This window comes from Rhinoderma darwinii, chromosome 1 (assembly GCF_050947455.1).
Source record: "Rhinoderma darwinii isolate aRhiDar2 chromosome 1, aRhiDar2.hap1, whole genome shotgun sequence".
In the NCBI taxonomy this organism is placed as follows: domain Eukaryota; kingdom Metazoa; phylum Chordata; class Amphibia; order Anura; family Rhinodermatidae; genus Rhinoderma; species Rhinoderma darwinii.
In genome coordinates, this window is record NC_134687.1 from 331,242,528 (window position 1) to 331,258,197 (window position 15,670).

At 39.4% G+C, this 15,670-nt stretch overlaps 1 protein-coding gene across 1 annotated transcript in view; it reads right to left on the reverse strand.

The window, feature by feature from the left end:
• Positions 1–15,670, reverse strand: part of SVEP1 (sushi, von Willebrand factor type A, EGF and pentraxin domain containing 1) — a 376,990-nt gene that overhangs the window by 125,384 nt on the left and 235,936 nt on the right. Inside the window, exons 34-38 of the mRNA XM_075825648.1 lie at positions 13,069–13,153; positions 12,606–12,797; positions 11,167–11,334; positions 8,298–8,970; positions 3,843–6,631 (exon numbers count right to left, since the gene is read on the reverse strand). Of these exons, the coding sequence (XP_075681763.1) occupies positions 3,843–6,631; positions 8,298–8,970; positions 11,167–11,334; positions 12,606–12,797; positions 13,069–13,153 (3,907 nt within the window). The remainder of the gene's footprint in view (positions 1–3,842; positions 6,632–8,297; positions 8,971–11,166; positions 11,335–12,605; positions 12,798–13,068; positions 13,154–15,670) is intronic.

The window sequence follows — 15,670 nt, forward strand, 5'->3', positions numbered from 1 at the left end:
CTTTAGGGGGTCACTACCTACAGGGCACTATGGGGGCACTATTTACAGGGGGCACGGTGTGTGCGACAGTGTATGGTACTATTATAATCAGGGACACAGTGTACGGCGCTAATATAGTTAGAGGTGCAGTGTATGGTGCTTTATTAAATTTAGAGGTGTTGAGAATTTTAACTTTGTTTATAGGTGCAGAAATGTTTTAAAAGTGAGAAGCTGAAGACATCTGAGCGGAAAACTGCAGAAATGGGTCATGGTCGGTAGAAATCCATCATAGAATGTCTGGACCGGAGGGAGAAGAAAAGAACTAGAATCTGAGACGTGACCGGTGAGTTACTTAATGTAAATGTTTATTCTGCCTCTAATCAGTAATGTAGTCACTGTATGATCTGCAGCGAGATGATGGGTGGTATGCTGCAGGGGTTTCACTAAATTGAGCTGTATTTGTTCTGGTGCTGTATATATATTTTTATGAGTTTTTTTCTGGTGCTGTATATATGTACTGAGCTTGGTTCTGGGGATGTATTTATGTACTGAGCTTGGTTCTAGTGCTGTATTTATGTACTGAGGTTGGTTCTGGTGCTGTATTTATGTACTGAGCTTGGTTCTGGGGATGTATTTATGTACTGAGATTGGTTCTAGTGCTGTATTTATGTACTGAGGTTGGTTCTGGTGCTGAATTTATGTAATGAGTTTTGTTCTGGTGCTGTATATATGTACTGAGCTTGGTTCTGGGGATGTATTTATGTACTGAGCTTGGTTCTAGTGCTGTATTTAAGTACTGAGGTTGGTTCTGGTGCTGTATTTATGTACTGAGGTTGGTTCTGGTGCTGTATATATGTACTGAGCTTTGTTCTGTTGCTGTATATATGTACCGAGCTTTGTTCTAGTGCTGTATATATGTACTGAGCTTGGTTCTGGTGCTGTATATATGTACTGAGCTTGGTTCTAGTGCTGTGTGTATATATATACTGAGCTTGGTTCTGGAGCCGTATATGTCAGAGCTTTGTTGTAGTGCTGTATTTATGTACTGAGCTTGGTTCTGGTGCTATATATATGTACTTAGCTTGGTTCTAGTGCTGTATTTATGTACTGAGCTTGGTTGTGGTACTGTATATATGTCAGAGCTTGGTTCTGGATCTGTAGTTATATAGGATGTATTTATAATAACAACATTTCAGGGCAGATGGAACTGTTCTCAATTCATTGTATATTTCATGGGAACCTGTCAGGTAGTTTTAACCCCTTGAACCGCCACCATGCGGTAATACATGACCTGACAATATTTCCAAACATTCCCTTGTATGTTTTTTTCAGATGCAGCAAAATCCTTAAAATCCACTTTTAAAACGGCACACACTATATGCTAAATACTCAGTAGAGGGTCATAGGGCGGTGCCGCTATCCTGATGAGTCACATAGTCCTGCCTCCAAACCCACCTTTCCATGTTTGAGTGACATCTCCCTGGCTGATGCAACTTTCTTGGATGCGCCATTGCCTTGTGGCACTATACACAAGGCGGGGGGGGGGCTGTGTGGCACTATACACAAGGGAGGACAGTGTGGCACTATACACAAGGTGGAGCTGTGTGGCACTATACAAAAGGGGGAGCTGTGTGGCACTATACACAAGGGGGAGCTGTGTGACACTATTTACAAGGGGAGGGCTGTGGCTCTATCTACAGGGGGTTGAGTGTGGCACAATCTACAGGGGTCTGTGTGTGGCACTTTCTACTATGGGAGGGGGCTGTGTGGCACTATATACAGTGGTAGCTGTATAGCGCTATATACAGTGGGGGCTTTATGGCGATATCTGCAGGGGGGCTGTATGGCGCTATCTACAAGGGGGAGGTGGGTGGCGCTATCTACAAATGGGGTGTGACACTGTCTATAGGCGGGGCTATATAGCACTGTCTACAGGGGGGCTGTATGGCACATTCTACAGGGGGCACTATTTATAAGGGGGGCTGCTTGTGGCACCCAGGGGGGGCCTGGTCAAGAGTTTGCTATAGGGCCCAGTCTTTCCTAGTTACGCCCCTGCCCAGAGCCTTCATCCCCACAGGTTCTAGAGGTGTAGAAAGATCAGCCCACTGCCACCAGCGAGCCCTCTTCTCCTCCGGTGGCAGCGTGTCAGTTGTACCCCCTTTTTCCAGGAGCTGGGGTGCATAGGACAGTAGCATCCTGGGCAAAGTGGTGCACTTACATCACTGCATTGCGCCACCTGCACAGGGTAGAGTAGAGCAGGAAGAGGACCCTGACGCCTTTTATTTTTATTTTCATGTATTTGGAGCAAATAGTGCATTATTAATGTGTGGGGACACTAAAGGATGCATTATTACTGTGTGCAGGTAATAAATGAGCCATTATTACTGTATTGGAGAACAATGGGGGCACTAAAGGAAACATTGTTATTGTGTGAACAGTATAAAAATTACTCGGCTCACCAATTTGGAGTAAAGTATTTTTCTTATTTTATTATGCTAGTGGATATGTGTGCATGCGACGTTTCGGTTTTAGTCAACCTTCACCAGGCACTTCAGTTGTTTCTGGCTGGCAGCATAGAAGCGCTTTCTTTGCACCAGACGCTCTCCTACATGTGCCTCACGATTAGCATTCCCAGATGCTACTGAACTACCCGATGAAGGTCAATTAAGACCGAAACGTCCCACGCACATATCCACTCGCATATTAAATTAAGAAAAATATTTCATTACAAATTTATGTGCTGAGTACTATTTATACTGTTCTACTGGATTAGACCCCTACACGTACACCCACATATATCAAGTTCTGTCCGAACCACTACAGATCGTTACTGTATGGTGCCACTAAAGGATCCATTAATACTGTAAAGGGCACATTAGGAGGCATTGTTACAGTATGGGGCACACAGGAGGCACTAAAGGAGGCATTATTACTGTATGGTGGCACAAAGGGGTAACTAAAGGAGGCATTATTACTGTATGGGGCCACTAAAGAAGGCATTATTACTGGGAGATGGCAGTCTGCAACTTTTTTTTTAACTCAAGGTGACCACTAACATAAGCAAAATTTTTTTTTCCATGTCAAAGGATTTCATGGTTTTTAAAATAAAGGCTTTTTGAAATGTCATTAAGATATGTCAGTAGATGTTGTCAGTGGGGGTTAGTGTGTTGGCTTGAAGGGGCAGTGGTACTCCTCCAAGGAGTGTGACCCTTTTGCTTCTTGACTTGGGGAACCCCATCAATACAGAGCTCTGTAGGGGTCCCAGTGCATAAGGCACCACTGATGACATCTTAAGGGGGTTGTCCAAAAGTATCTGCTTTTTACCATAAACATCACCACGCTTGGTCATTGCCTAGCATGTCATTAAAGAGGGGTTGTCCAAGGTTAGAAAAAAGGAACTGTTGTTTTGGTTTTTTTCTTTAACTATCACCACTTTTGTCCATGGGCTGTTGGTATTGCAGCTCATCCCATTGAGTGAAACAGCCCATGGACAAGAGCGAGGCTTTTTCTGAAAAAAAACAAGAAACAAAATCAGATCCTGTTTTTAATCCTGGCCTCCACCCTTTAATAATATGCTAAGAAATGACCAAGTGTATACCTTCACTTTAGATATAACCAAGGGTATACCTTCACTTTAGATATTTGATCACACTAGTTGCAGTGTTATAGTTTAAAGTGTAATCCCAAGATTTTTAAAGTTGCATAGTATTTGTACAAAACAATTGCTGCATTGAAGAAAAGAGAAAGAAATTAAAAAAACAACAACATAATATTAGAAGCAGCCCTAGTATAAAATTTATTGGTTTTCATTAGACCGAAATATTCAAATAATAAAAATTAGATTAAAAAAAAATTGCTCTTACCGATATTCAATCAGACTTCCAAAAGTGTAGGAATCACCAGTTATGACAGTGTTAGGGATAATGGGTGGTGGTCCGCAGGAAAGTAACTGACAAATAGGGTAGGGTTCACTCCACGTTCCTTCTTCTGAGCACACAAGATCTGATTTTCCATGCATAACATAGCCTATGAGGCATGTGTATTTAATTGCATTCTCAAGTGTTGAACTGCTTCCATTAATAAATGCATTTGGAATTATAGGTGGAGGGCCACAAGAAACCTTTCCACAATACGGAAAGCCCGAGCTCCATTTTCCTGCAGACTCGCAACTGAGTTCAGAATGTCCAAATAGTTTAAAACCATCATGACAAGCGATTTTAATTGAATAGCCACAGCTGAAATCCTCCCCAATAACATTCGCATTTTGAACAGATGGTTTAGGACATTCACAAGAAAGACAACTGGGGGTATTTCCACTCCACAAGCCGCTTGCTAAACATTGTCGTGTCGGACTTCCGTGTATTTCATATCCAGGAAAGCAAATATATCGTACATATTCATTATAGTGAAAGCCTGAACTGTTAAGGAAACCATGAGAAATATCTTCTGGAGGACCACACTCTATGGGAGCACACAGTGGAGCTTTTGCATCCCATGTGCCATCTTTCTGACAAGTAAGCTTTAATGTCCCTTCTAATTTATGTCCTTGATGACACCTATAAATTATATTGCTTCCAATAGTATATTCTGTCCCTACAATCTCCCCATTAGCAACAACCTGAGGTGGTCTACATGTCATTTGTAAGCATTCCGGCATTGTTCCACTCCAATGTCCATTCTCAAGGCAGGTTCTGTCCTTATCACCATTGAGCAGGAAGCCTTCAAAGCATTCATACTCAATATGTTTTCCATAACGATAATCATTTCCTCTGACTTGTCCATTTATTATGGCTGGGGGATGACCACAAGAAACAGGGATACATATAGGTTCTTCACTATCCCACTGTTTATTTTCTAGACATGTTCTTTTACTAGAGCCGTGTATTATGTATCCTACGTGACATTTATAATCCACAACACTCATATAAGAGTAATTTGAGATTTCTGTGTATCCATTAAGTATCTTGTTAGGTGGCTTGCAAAATATTATAGCACACTGTGGAATGTCCTTACTCCATTTCTTTGTAGACAAGCACGTGCTATTCTCTGACCCAATAAGCTCAAATCCTTCTTTACATTTATAATAAATAGTGCTATCAAGTGTATTATCAGTATAGTGTACTATGCCATTTTCAGGAGCTATAGCTTTCTTGCATTTAATTGGCAAACAGACAGGGGCACTTCCATTCCAAGTGCCATTTTCCTGGCAATTTAATAGTGGGACTCCCACAATTTCATAGCCGTGGTAACAGGTGTACAAAATAAAAGTTCCATATAAAAATTCTGACACATCATTGCTAATATCCCTAAGTGAATAATTACCACTTCTGTTGTAACTATCTAGAGTGGTCGAAGGTTGGGTAGTGAATGGTTCGTCAAACATTTCAAGCTTCAGATCCCCATTCATCGGGTTGTCACTATATTTGCTATACTGTCCAAAGTCAATATGTGGTGGCAGACCACAATCTGTATGCACACACATCGGAGTAGGACTGGACCATCCTGAATCTTCACAACTAATTATGGTATTTCCATTCAACTGATATCCAGGCATACAACTATAAATGATCATAGCACCATACCTATAATCAGCTCCTTCTACAAAGCCATTGTCAATAGCTTGAGGGGGATCACAGGCTATCTCTTTACAGGTTGGGGGATCGGCATCCCATTCTCCTGTTTCCATGCAAGTAATAATAGGCTGTCCTTCAAGTCTAAACCCTTTGTTACATGAATAGGTTACAGTTTGTCCATAATGGAGACTATGTGAAGAACTTCTGCCATTTAGAATATCTTTAGCTCGGGGACATCTGATAGGTTTACATACCGGCAGTCCACCTAGCCATTGTCCTAGTGGCCCGCAAATTAATGTGGCATTTCCTGTTAATTCAAATCCTGGCTTGCATGTATAAAGAACAGTGCTCAGATAAGTCAATCCTTGAACATCAACAATTCCATTAAGAATTTCATCTGGCTGAGCACACTCAACTGGAACACAGATAGGAAGATCTGGACCCCAGTTACCATCTGCTTCGCATGTTATTTCAGGTGGTCCTTTGAGCAGAAAACCATCCATACAAGTGTATTGTATTGTAGTACCATAATGAAGAGAAGGCACTGATTTAGGATCTCCAAAGTCAATATCTGGTGGGTTGGGACAGAGAACAAGCTTGCATAATGGAAAAGAATCATTCCAGTGCTGTGATGGTAGGCATCGTAAAACAGAGGAGCCTTGAAGAACATAGCCCTCTCTACAAGAAAATTTCACAACTCCTGTTTCATTAACAACTTCTTTAAGTACTAACTGGTGTTGTAATAGTGGGGGTTCTTGGCATTTCGATGGCACACATGTAGGTAATTGTTTTTTGTCCCACTTTCCATTTTTTTGACATGTCCAACTAGTTTCCCCAATAAGCTCATAGCCCTCATCACATACATATTCAATTTTTGAACCAACATCAATAGTTGCCCCTTTAATGTCACCATGTTTTAGTGATGGTGGTTTTTCACAGCTCAGAAGAGAACATGATGGTGGAGACTCACTATACCACTGTTTGTTGGACTGGCATACTCTTTTACTGCTACCAACTAGTTTGTATCCAGGTTTGCAGGAGTAAGTTACCTCATCCTCAAATACAACACCTGTTTTATTCTGCAAAAAAAAGAAAAAATATGTTGATTAAAATTAATATGCTCTAGACAATAAAAAAAATGGGTATTTGGTAACGCATAACTAACTTTACTATTTTACTTAGTGGAGCTATGATTTTTTTTTTTTATTCATTACTATGGAATACCTGGAGGCCCGTTGCATTCTGATACTATTCTATTTTACTGGCTTCTGGTGATATTAACCTCCAGCATTATTATTCTTCATACAAAAACTAATCACTAAATCATCCAATGTCAAGAGTTTAATTTTGGCATCTTATACAAATGCATTCAATTTGTCCCTAGCTGCCAAGAAGTATAGATTTGGAACACAAAAACACATCAAATACTAGCTCTATATTTTTATACTTATGGGCTTTCCTGCTTGAAAACTTTCATTTGCCTTTTAAATATAACACTCCACAATAAAACCTTGAAAACAATAAACATTTATGGTTAAAGCGCATGTGCATCATTTGACCATTTCACAATTTTCATATAGAAGAAGGAGTCTATTCCCATTTCTGGGAAAGCTCCAGGGGCATATGCTGAACATATCCCTAGGCACCAATACAACCAACAGATGCCAATAAAGTATCCTTTTGGGATCCGTCGGGCTTGTATACCTAGGTATACATTCTATTTTGCTGTATGAAATAGCGTAGTCGTTTGCACAATTACATTCAGTGGTATCAAGTAAAAAATGTATTCTGCATTGTTTTTTATGATGGTAGCCTACGGGCAATGTATGTCACTATATGCCTATACAGTGGCATAAGTCGGAGGTATAGGTCGGGAGTATCTGCCGACGTATAGCTTCAACGTAAACTGCAAACCGTGTGAATAGACTCTAATCTGCATAAAAAGATGAGCAAAGTTTTAATACTTTGTTTTACTTATCTTGTACTTATTTACAGTTATTCTTACTTACAGTATTATTTACAGCCTGTATTATAGATCAGAGCTCCATTCACAGTTTTGTAGGCTTCAGAAATTAAATCTCCCAACATAAGTTGCTGGTTCTGAGTCTGCATAGACCTTTCTCTGGTGATTTGAAGTGTCCTTTTTGCACCAGGCTGTGCACAGATTATGTGCCTGACAACCAGCTTGTTGACTGTTTTCATTGATAACCAGAAGAACTGTGATTGCGGGGGCTATAATACACACTGTATCTTAGGATGAGCACAAGATTTATATACATTTATTTTATACAAACTAAATCCGCAGCACAAATCTAAAAGTATTTCATACATAGATAAGGGGTGCAGCGCAGTCACATATACCAAAAACGAAAATGTTTTGTTCTATACACCTTCTTTCCTTCTTTTGTTTTTTTTTCCTCCTCTTGATCTCTGCTGTCATGGTAGCATCAACAGACTCTCTGCGGTCACATGACAGGAAGTCCATGCACAAAAGAGTCTGTTGATGCTACCATGACAACCCCAGAGCAAGCACAATATTTACATTAGTGTAAATAGTCCAAAAATCAAGAGAAGCGAAAAACAAAATCAATTGTGTATTTGTAATTGTCCCTGTTTTTTATTCATACTCTATATTGCACTACAGTTTCGTTTTAGAAAATAATTGTATCTGCATATGCTAAGAAATGGCTTTACAATTAAAATATAATAAGGTTAGTTTAAAAGAAAAGAAGTGAACACACACACCTCTATTATCCCATTTTCAAGTTCAGGTGGTTGGCCACAAGACACTGGATGACAAGCAGGAAGTCGACCACTCCATTCTCCAGATGCCTGGCATGTCCGTTTCTTCTCCCCTTTTATGTAGTACCCTTTATTGCAACTGTAAGCTACCACTGCATCAAAGCTGTAGTTATTTCCACTGACATAGCCGTTTTTTATACCAGGTGGTTCTCCGCAACGGACTGGAATGCACTGAATTGTTGAAGGTAATGGGTTCCATTGTCCACCCCGCAAGCACTCAATCTTAGAAGACGTGTTTAGTATAAAGCCTTCCGTGCATTTAAAGCTAACTGTTGTGCCAGAGACAAATTTTGCTTTGTTAATAGATTCCAAGATACCATATGCAACAGCAAGAGGTTTCTCACAAAAATCAGCTATGCAATCAGGTGTTTCCCTATTATCAGGGGGTACCCACTCTCCTTGAGCATTACACAACATTTTACTGTTGTCAGCCATACTATAGCCATCAAAGCAATAATAATATGCAATGTCACCATAAAGTCTATGAGCAGTGTCTGAAGAAGCGTGGTCAACATTTGGAGGTTCATCACATGAAACAGCCATACATTGTGGAATATTCTCACTCCATTTTCCAGTTGTTGAGCAGGCTATAGTTTCTGGACCAACAAGAATGTAACTGTAAAAAGATAAAATCTTTAATAAACTATGCATACTAATTCACACTGAGGTCAATTTGTTTTGATGTTAATTGTAAAGTGAATATCCACCTTTTTAACACTATATCATTTTCAGGTGTAACATTCTGTGCAGATTAATTTTATAATATATCTTTTCCGGGATTGTTGCTCCATTTTTCAGATACAGAGCTCCAAATCATGTCCTATGCTTCACACAAACCTAGAGTTAAATGCTAAAATGCTGGCTGCCAGCAGCCACCACTATACGGAGCTTACTGCATATTGTTTCATTATAAAATACAATCTATAAGACATAATTAGTATGCTTCATAGCACTACCTAGTGGTGGATAGAAGTAGCCAGAATTGTATCCTTTAAATGTTCACTAACTTTTCAACAAACTTTGCATAAATCAATAGGACAAGCGAATATAAGAAACTTTGTAAAATATCTTATTATTAAAAATCCCTCTTTCTCCACTGATCAGGCTCTGTCCTTCCCCTCCTCCCTCTTAAGTGTTCACTCACTCTAAATTTACTGCTTTTTCCATTTCCTGAAGGATTAGTTTACAGCCGCCCATAGAAGCCTATGGAGAAGGGAGAGGGAGGAGGAAGCAGGAGCAGACAGAGAGGCAGAGAGACACACACAGAGACGCTGCTGTGGCTTCTAGTAAGTGTTAGATCTCACTCCACTGCTGGAATTACTGCTATGCTACTCATTACTGCTGTATTATCTCCTCCATGTTACTGCTGCATCTATGTATGTGATAGATAGAGATAGGAGAGCAGAATTCTCCACTTTTCTGTGTGCTATGTATAGAAGACATGATAGCAGTTAGGCTACACCCACTAACTCAGAGAAAACTGAGAATTAGAGATAGAGCCTGCCGAGGGGAAAACTTGCAAACAAGTCATATAATCATCAGAAATAGTCAGCAGGAAGAAAGAGAAGTTGGATCCAGCGTGAATGTATCTAAAATGGAAACTCGTTCCGAGTTTAATTGTTTCAAGTTTAAAACAGGACCTAGTTGGAGGGTGAAATCCTGAAGTGTAAGGAGAGATATCGTAGGTGAAGTGAGCCTACGCGTTTCAGACGCTTCTCGCGTCCTTAATCATGGCTAATGTTGACTGTCTAGCCTGTGTGGATGTGATATATATCCCATCACACAGGTGTGTGTATTGATTGCGTTTCAACAGGTGGCTTTGTTTCCTGGAGCGCAAATGGTAAAGGAGTAATAGCTTATTGAATAACTAAGCAAACTAATAAAATGTATCCTATCAAAAAAGAGAACTTATATATGTAGTAATTTATTAAACATTGTAGATGCTGGTATTTAAATTTAAATCTATGTTCAGTAAATAGGAGTAAAGCAAAGATGGTTTATTGTATGTTCACCGATCGTTTCAATTGGGATGTAATAACTTCCGCTTCAAAGTGTGGTATTTTTGTTTGCGTTCCAAGGTGCATAGTATGGAGCGCAAACCGGATGTGGAGCAGCGGACAGCCATCAACAAAAAGACTGACGTAATAGTGTTATTCCTCATGTACATACATATGACAGCTTATTCTGAAAAGTCACTTGAATAGTTAGGTATGTTTTAAAACTATGTTTATGCAAGATATTTGGTACTCTATTAAAAATTGAGCTCCAACTGCTATAAAAATATATTTACCAAAAATTTGTTTTAGACCTATTTAGATTAAAAAAAAAGTAAATGGTGTTCAGGGGTGGACATTCACTATAAACAAGGAAACTTGTTCATAATTTGTTGTTTGCAAAAAACTTTACCATTTTCTTAGGTATTTTTCATTACTAAATAAGAATGATCTAAAATAAGGACTGATAAAATCTTCAGATTTAAGCATTAAATGTAAACAGTAAATAGATATTTTATGCCTAGTAAACAATGAAGGGAGTGTGGCGCTAACCAGATCACCACGGTTCCCCCACTCATCTGAACTTGGGGGTGCCATGTACCCCACCAATCTGATATTGGTAGTGGCCTATCCTTAGGAAAACCCCTTTAGATCAATATGTTGTCATAAAACAAGAAGCTGTCCAAATAAAAGTCAGCCAGACAGAGTAAAGCTAATTCCACAAAATCTAAAATAAAAGGTTAGACAAATACTAGTATATTATCCATTAACATTGAAAATTATATTTCCAAAGGGGACTATGTATGATTCTATCATACCCTTCTTTACAAGTGTATGTCACTGTGTTTCCAAAGGTGAAGACATTTCCTTTGGAGATGGCATCTCTAACAATGGGAGGAGGACCACAAGACACAAGTTCACAGGATGGAGGCCTACTACTCCAGTTACCAGAAGCTTCACACATCAAAGTTGATGGACCCTGCAAGCTAAGGAAAAATGTTGTAAATCAAATCACATTCAGTCACAATAAAAAAATAAATCAAATGACATACAATATAAACACAGGATTAATGTTAATAGCCATTAAATATTACTAATTAAATATTTTCAGTAAATTTTTTCATGAAGTCTCGTTCTGATTCTACGGTCACTTTTCATATGATGTCAGGGATGACTAGCTATATTCAGCCCTGATATTTTTTCCTCAATAAGATCATAGTTGCAGTGGTTGTAGTCATGGCGCAAGATGTTGGCATGAATTCCGATTACCGCTTCACCGCTGTAGCAATATGGGTGAAGCAGTAGTCTGAGACGCTACACTGTGCTGACATTTAGAATTAGATCTTAGCCCAGTGAGAGGAGCGGTACATAACATCATTTAGCAGTGTTTAGCAGGAGTCATGAGGGAATGTAGGAGAGGTGAGTATTTTGTATGCCCCCACCATTCCCACAACAGCTTTAATGTACGTATACCACTGAAGAAGAAGCTTTTGCCATAAATAATTTGTTGCTGAAGCTTATAAGCAATATTGTATTAGGCTAAGTTCACACATCCCAGGAATTTTCCACAGCAAATCTGGTGGAATTTGTAGCGACATATCTACACCAAATCATGTGGAATTTGGTGTGAATTTCCCTGGGGACAATGACTGAGTGTCAAATAAAACCCATAAAATATTAAACTTACCTCCCCTGGTAATCCCTGGCAATGCTTCCCAGTTCCTCCACCGGTCCCTGTACATCCTGCCTCCACTGGTGAACCCCGCAGCCTGTGATTAACTGCCGCAGTCACGTTTCAACACTTCATATCATTGCTGGAGTCCAGGTGTACAGAGACGGGCATTGGGACCAGGGAGAAGTATAAGAAAAAGAAACTGCAGCACTCAAAGTTTCCAAAAACGGTGTCCTTTTATTCACCAAGCTTGTAACACTTGCAACGTCTCAACCCAGCATGGGTCTTTATCAGACAGGGAGACGTAGCCACGGGAGCACCAAGTGATGTGAGTATATACATTTTTTATATTTTATATTTATTTGACTATCTTGACTTGTAGATTTCACTGCGAATAATAGGCAATCTGCAGCAAAACGTCAACAAAACCTCAACAATTTCTGACTTTGACTTCCCTATTGAACTCAATAGGAAAAAATATGCAACAAACTCTGCAAATCCGGTCAGAAATTCTGCAGAAGATCCGCTATGTGTGAACATATACACAAATTTAAGAAACTGTATTATACCTTTTTTGTACATTACCTGTATCCTCTGTCACACTTATATGATGCAGTTGACTTGTATGTTAGACCACTTAATGTGAAATTCCCATAAGCTATTTCCTTTGGTTTGAAGCACGTCACTGACTCACAAAATGGGACTCTATTGTTCCAGGAGCCATCAGCGAGGCATACAGTTTCTTCACTGCCTATTAATGTATATCCCTCATTGCATCTGCAGCAATAGAAATCAAAGGCACTTCATACATGAATACACTTTTTGGCCTATGCAGTCAATGACTGTCAATAATTCACATTGAGTGCAACAAGGACTTAATTCCTATCATAGTTTTTAATGTACTGCTGATAGTACCAACAGCATATACTGTAATACTCGAGAACTAAATTGGTATGGGTGAATCATGCATTCTTTCAGTATTTTATGCAATGACACAATAAAAGTTTATTCATTGGAATTTTATTTTGAAAATAAAGCATACATTTACCTGAAAATAACTTTAATGCCATAGGTGAAATTGGAGCCCACAATGCTGCCATGTTCTGGAACTGGTGGCTCCCCACAAGACACAGCTTTATAACATTAAAAAAAGAAAAAGTGTTAACCCAATTGAAATCTATTCAAATATATTCTGAAAAATTGCTCAATGTAGAAAAATGCTTTTGCTATATTCTAGCATAGAGGTAAACCTCAATCCTCTATGAAATAGTGCTTAATTACAGTATATTATTGTGTATTGATTATTTCATTATAGGAAAATATTCACTTTAAAATAAAAAATATATAGGAAATATATAGAGAATTAATGAGATTATATTTGTAACGTCCACAGCCGCGGAACGTCGTTCTTACCTGCCGCCTGACGGCCGCGGCCATGGACAAATGAGTGCCGGGTGGGATCTCCCTCCTGAGGCGCACTTACTTCTGCATCACTGCACTGGTTCCCATAGGGTGCCCGCGCTCGCGTCCGGCCTTAAAGGGCCAGTGCACACACATGAGTAAAATCTCTAATCAGCCCATGATCACCCTGGACTATAAAAAGGGCTCTGCCCTTTAACTCATTGCCTGAGCATTGTTGTGTTTACCCATGTTAGTCTTAGCAAATGGTCCCTTAGTGTTATCCTGTTCCCGTTGTTCCCGTGCCCTGCTACCTGTATCCTGTATCCCGTGCTATAGTTGTTCCTGTGCCTTAGAGTGTTGGAGTCATGTTGTGCCACCCGTCACGCCTGCTGATATACACCACGTCTGGTGTCTGCAAATTCATCTGTGCCGAGCCTCCGTTACTGTCTGGACTATCAAAGGTACTCCTGTACTAGGACGGTTGTTTGGCCAGCTGCTACTCCGCTACGGGAGTGCAGCCTAGTGGGTCCACATACCCACGGATCGTGACAACACTGCTTTAGCTGAGATGAGTACTGGCATGGTTTGAGTACATGTAAACTGCTTCCCAGGGCTGAACGTAGTCCAGATCTTCATGTTATTGAATAAGGTGATTAAAAGTGTTCTCCATCTAAATGCATGTATTCTGCTCCTACACAAGCTTCCCTGACGCTTTTCTGCCCTCAAGTGCCAATTAAGCTTTTAGCAGAAAACCTGAGTAATCTGGGACAGACTGATTCCTAGGGTCAAGCTTCCTGACAATTTAATATAAAAGGCTGTAGTGGTTACAATGTAGCTATTTCAACTCCGTCTCACATGAGTGGTTCAGCTTAATGCTGGAGTGGCGTTGTGCTAATGAATGAAAAAATATCTTGTCAGCAGTAATACCATGCCACTCCACTTCTCATCCTGCTTTACTAATCGTGTTTTCAAAATAATTATTTTGGTGGAGTAGCTCGAGTTCAGTTACTGAGCAGCCCAAAACTGATACATTCCATGTACTTAATACTAAATTAAAGGGGTTGTTTCATTAAGAAAACCCATATCCATATGCCCTCTATAATAGAGAACGGATACACTCAATAGGAGGGGCTCCCATTTGGCCTGGCTATGCATCACATGGTCATTTGTACGGGTGCCATATAACACGCCAACGATAACAGATGACCGCCAGGGCTGAGGGAGGAGACTGTTTTAGGGACAGGGTTGTCGTGATGAGTCAATGCTCTTAATAAACTTGATTTGAGCTCAACAAACAGAGTTAATGTTTAATTTTCCCAACACAGTTAAGGAAATTAAAGCAAAAATTTGTTTTTTATATGCAACATGGTTACTTTTTCCTCGGAGACACATAAGAATCTGATTTGTGTCAAAATATACCACATGGTCAAAAAGATTTTGGCCATCTTTTCCAATATGTAATTGCCCACTGCCCCCTTTTTATGCTATCCAATGCCCCCTTTTTTATGCTTACGAGAATCTTTTTCTTTTCTATTTAGCCGCAAGAGCATTGTCTCATCTGGCATAAACCGTGTCTCACCTGCTTAAATATTTTTTCCTCTCTCAATCACCATTATTACTACCACAGTAATGCACAAAGGGTGATCTGGGAAGGACTTCAATTATGAGCAAAAGGAGGGTTTTATTTTGAACTAATAAAAAAAAGTTGTGCAATTATTTTTACTCAAAATTGCTCCAATCCTAACAAACAATTTTTATATGTTAAAGATAAGGTCAAACCACAATCAAGAAATGTATATGATTGGTTATCAAATCTGTGTGTAAAGCCAGGCCTAATGAGGTAGAGGATTGACAAGTTATGTCAACCTTCACCGCCTATTCTTTTTTGTTAAAATATATCTTCAAATAAATAAATGAAGCAACTTTGCAATAGGTCTAAATTAATTATTTCCTATTGTTTTGTTTCTACAGGTCCTATGCAAATATATGCATCTCCATGGTAACAGAAAATAAATTCTATGTTGTCATGTTGCTGTTATAGTCCCTTCCATACATTCCCTACTTCTTACTAACATACAGAATGTGTGTAGGGAGCAGTAGAAGACAGATAGAAGGTAGTATACATGGTGTGCACAATTATTAGGCAAGTGAGTATTTTAACCATATCATAATTTTTATGAATATTTTCCAACTCCAAGCTTTATAAACTTAACTGCTTATTGGATTGGGCACATCAGGCGATGTGTATT